The sequence below is a fragment of the Belonocnema kinseyi genome, chromosome 8 (assembly GCF_010883055.1).
Source record: "Belonocnema kinseyi isolate 2016_QV_RU_SX_M_011 chromosome 8, B_treatae_v1, whole genome shotgun sequence".
In the NCBI taxonomy this organism is placed as follows: Eukaryota; Metazoa; Arthropoda; class Insecta; order Hymenoptera; family Cynipidae; genus Belonocnema; species Belonocnema kinseyi.
The window spans coordinates 47054793-47057469 of record NC_046664.1 but is presented as its reverse complement, the minus strand read 5'-3'; the positions used below and the strand labels follow the sequence as shown (position 1 = coordinate 47057469).

The 2677-nt window shown below is 32.6% G+C and overlaps 1 protein-coding gene across 1 annotated transcript in view; it reads right to left on the bottom strand.

Moving 5' to 3' along the window:
• Positions 1-789, bottom strand: part of LOC117178018 (persulfide dioxygenase ETHE1, mitochondrial) — a 16173-nt gene extending 15384 nt beyond the window's left edge. The window contains exon 1 of the mRNA XM_033369208.1: positions 633-789. Within this exon, the coding sequence (XP_033225099.1) occupies position 633 (1 nt within the window). The 5' untranslated portion in view covers positions 634-789. The remainder of the gene's footprint in view (positions 1-632) is intronic.
• Positions 790-2677: the final 1888 nt, after the last annotated feature.

Below are 2677 nucleotides of genomic sequence, written 5' to 3'. Positions count from 1 at the left end.
AAAATGGGGAATCTTCATGACGATTTGTTTTTGTAATGTTCATTTTAACTGAAAAAAAATCTAACGCAACCAAACATGTTTTTCAGTTTTGAGACTTTGTGGAAAATTTATGATTTTGCGTAAAAACTCTTTTTTAATACTAATTCTCAACGAAAAGTACTATCATCAAACATGCATAAGATTAAAAATAATTTATTACGTAATTTGTTTAATTTTCAAATTACAAATAATGAAAAGCCAATTTGGTTTTCAAAAACAAGTATTGCAAGATTTTCGAGATACATACACCACCTTTTTTAGATAGGAATTTTAACACGACAACCAATTTTATAAACAAGGAAATCCCAGAAAAACATAATAATTGATGAATATGATAATATTTATAACTTTCCGGTCTCCGAAATGCACATCATGTCCAAGATGTAAGTTTAAGCGTAGCTAAATGTACGTAATCTTTTACCTATCATTCAATTACTGTTATTATTGATGAGTCTTAAGATTTCAAAAAGCGCGCTCCCGGAGTGTTTCAATCTCTGCGCATGCTTGGATTTATCACGCTTTCACGAAGTTTCTGAGTGAGTAAAACCGGCAATGATCATACAACCATGTTTAATTGATAGAAAATCACTTACTTGGCGAAAAAGAAAATCCTTTGAGAAGGGAACAGATTCAGTTAGAACACTTTTTAAAGTACTGGTAGACGTAATTTTTCTAGATAGCAGTACAGATTGTTCGTACTGCGAAAATATTTTTCTCAATACTACGCTCATGTTTACTGTGCCAAACTGTGCTCTGCGTGGGGGTCCCTACTATTTTATTTGTGCGATTCTCACACACACACACACGCACACGCGCGCGCGCGTGCGCGTGCGCGCGTAAACATCCACAAAGTGATTACAAAATTTCTTGCTCGTAGAAAATTGTCAAAAAGTGTACGCGATGTATAACCTGATTATATTTTCCTAAAGTAACGCCAGAAGACGTTGCAGTAGTGATCGTATAGCTTATCATTTCATGAGATTTATTTTCTTTAATATTTTCTGTAAGTATTATCGATTATCCTGATTTTAATAATTATGAATTACTTGATAAAATATTTTCTTCATACTCATTATTAGATTATTAAATATTATTATTATTATCTATTTGAATGCTTGATCTATTTTTGGACAAATGTCACTTTTGAGCGCTATGCCATTTTTTGCCCTATAGGGTAATTTTGAATCCTATGTATATCTTGGGCCCTGCTACATACATGGGCCCCATGTCTATTTTTGGCTCTTCCAGGTTTGGGCCCTACGTGATTTTTTGAACATTTAGAACAATTTTGAGCCATATATCTGTTTTGGGCCCTTTATAAATTTTGAACCCTATTTCAGGTTTGGGCCTTATGTGATTTTTTGACCATATAGGACAATTTTGAGCCCTGTGTCTATTTTGGGCCCTATATAAATTTTGAGCCCTATTTGTTTTTTTGGCCATACAGGACAATTTTGGGCCCCATATCAATTTTGAGCCCTATTCAAGATTTGGGCCCTATCTCAATTTTGGGTCTATGTCAGATTTTGGCTCTTCTAAGGGCGGACGGATGCACACTAGGGTGGTCCAAAAATGCATTGAGAATTTTTTTCTCGAATTCTTATGCACATCGCCCTGAAATTTGTTCGAATCCAGAAAAAAATAAATCCATTTTTTCTTTCTTTTGAAAAAAAAATGATATTTAGAGGTGGCGCAAGTCCCATGAAGTTTGTCACGATTTCCCATGACAAGAAAAAGATGATTTTGTAAATTTTATTCAAAATCGGCAATATTAGCTGAAATGAGTTGAAACTCAAAAATTTTCTTCCCAATAAGCAATGGAATCAGAATAAAAGATTACTTCTTAAATAGCACCTCCATCAGTCTATTTTATAGGGCCCCAAAAAACCCCATGAGTGAAAAATGGGTTTTGTGAGTTTTTGGCGCTAGTTATGATTATTTTGCAGTTTTTTAATGGAAATTTTTTCTAATTCGTAAAGTACTACTTTACACTCATAATTTTATGTGTTAGTGCCAATAGAGTCTCTCTAAAGGTCCCTAAGCGTAGGTCCCTAGACACGAGTACTACATAGTAGTAGGACGGTGGGATGGAGAAGTAGTCGAGCGAATGCAAAGCGATGAGCGAGTTGAGACGAGCGCGTCTCCCTGTTGTATGATTTATTGGTTCTTAACTATTAATAAATACAGTTTAAATGTTATTCGTGTTCCTCATTCATGGTCTATAACATATGTTTACATAAATTGTTCAAACAATTTATTATGATTGTCAGACATTTTCTCTTAGAAAAGGGATAAAAGTTGCGATTGTTTAATAAATTTTCCACTTTTTGTCCAATTTTCAATTATAGTGAAGTAATACTTCATTAATGTTAGCAAAATTAATGGTTTGAACAATTTATTATTATTGTTAGTTATATTATCTTTGAATAATGCCAGAAGTTGCTTTATCTGAAATTTCAGCTTTTTCCACTTTTCACTTGCAATGGGGTAAAATTTAATTTAATACATCAAAAATAAATATTTAAACAAATTATTATTATTTATAGCTATCTTCTTTTATATTAATACTAGATAGTTGCTGTTTCTTCTGATTTTTTAAAACTTTTGGACCACTTTTCAATTAGAGCGAAGTAATAAT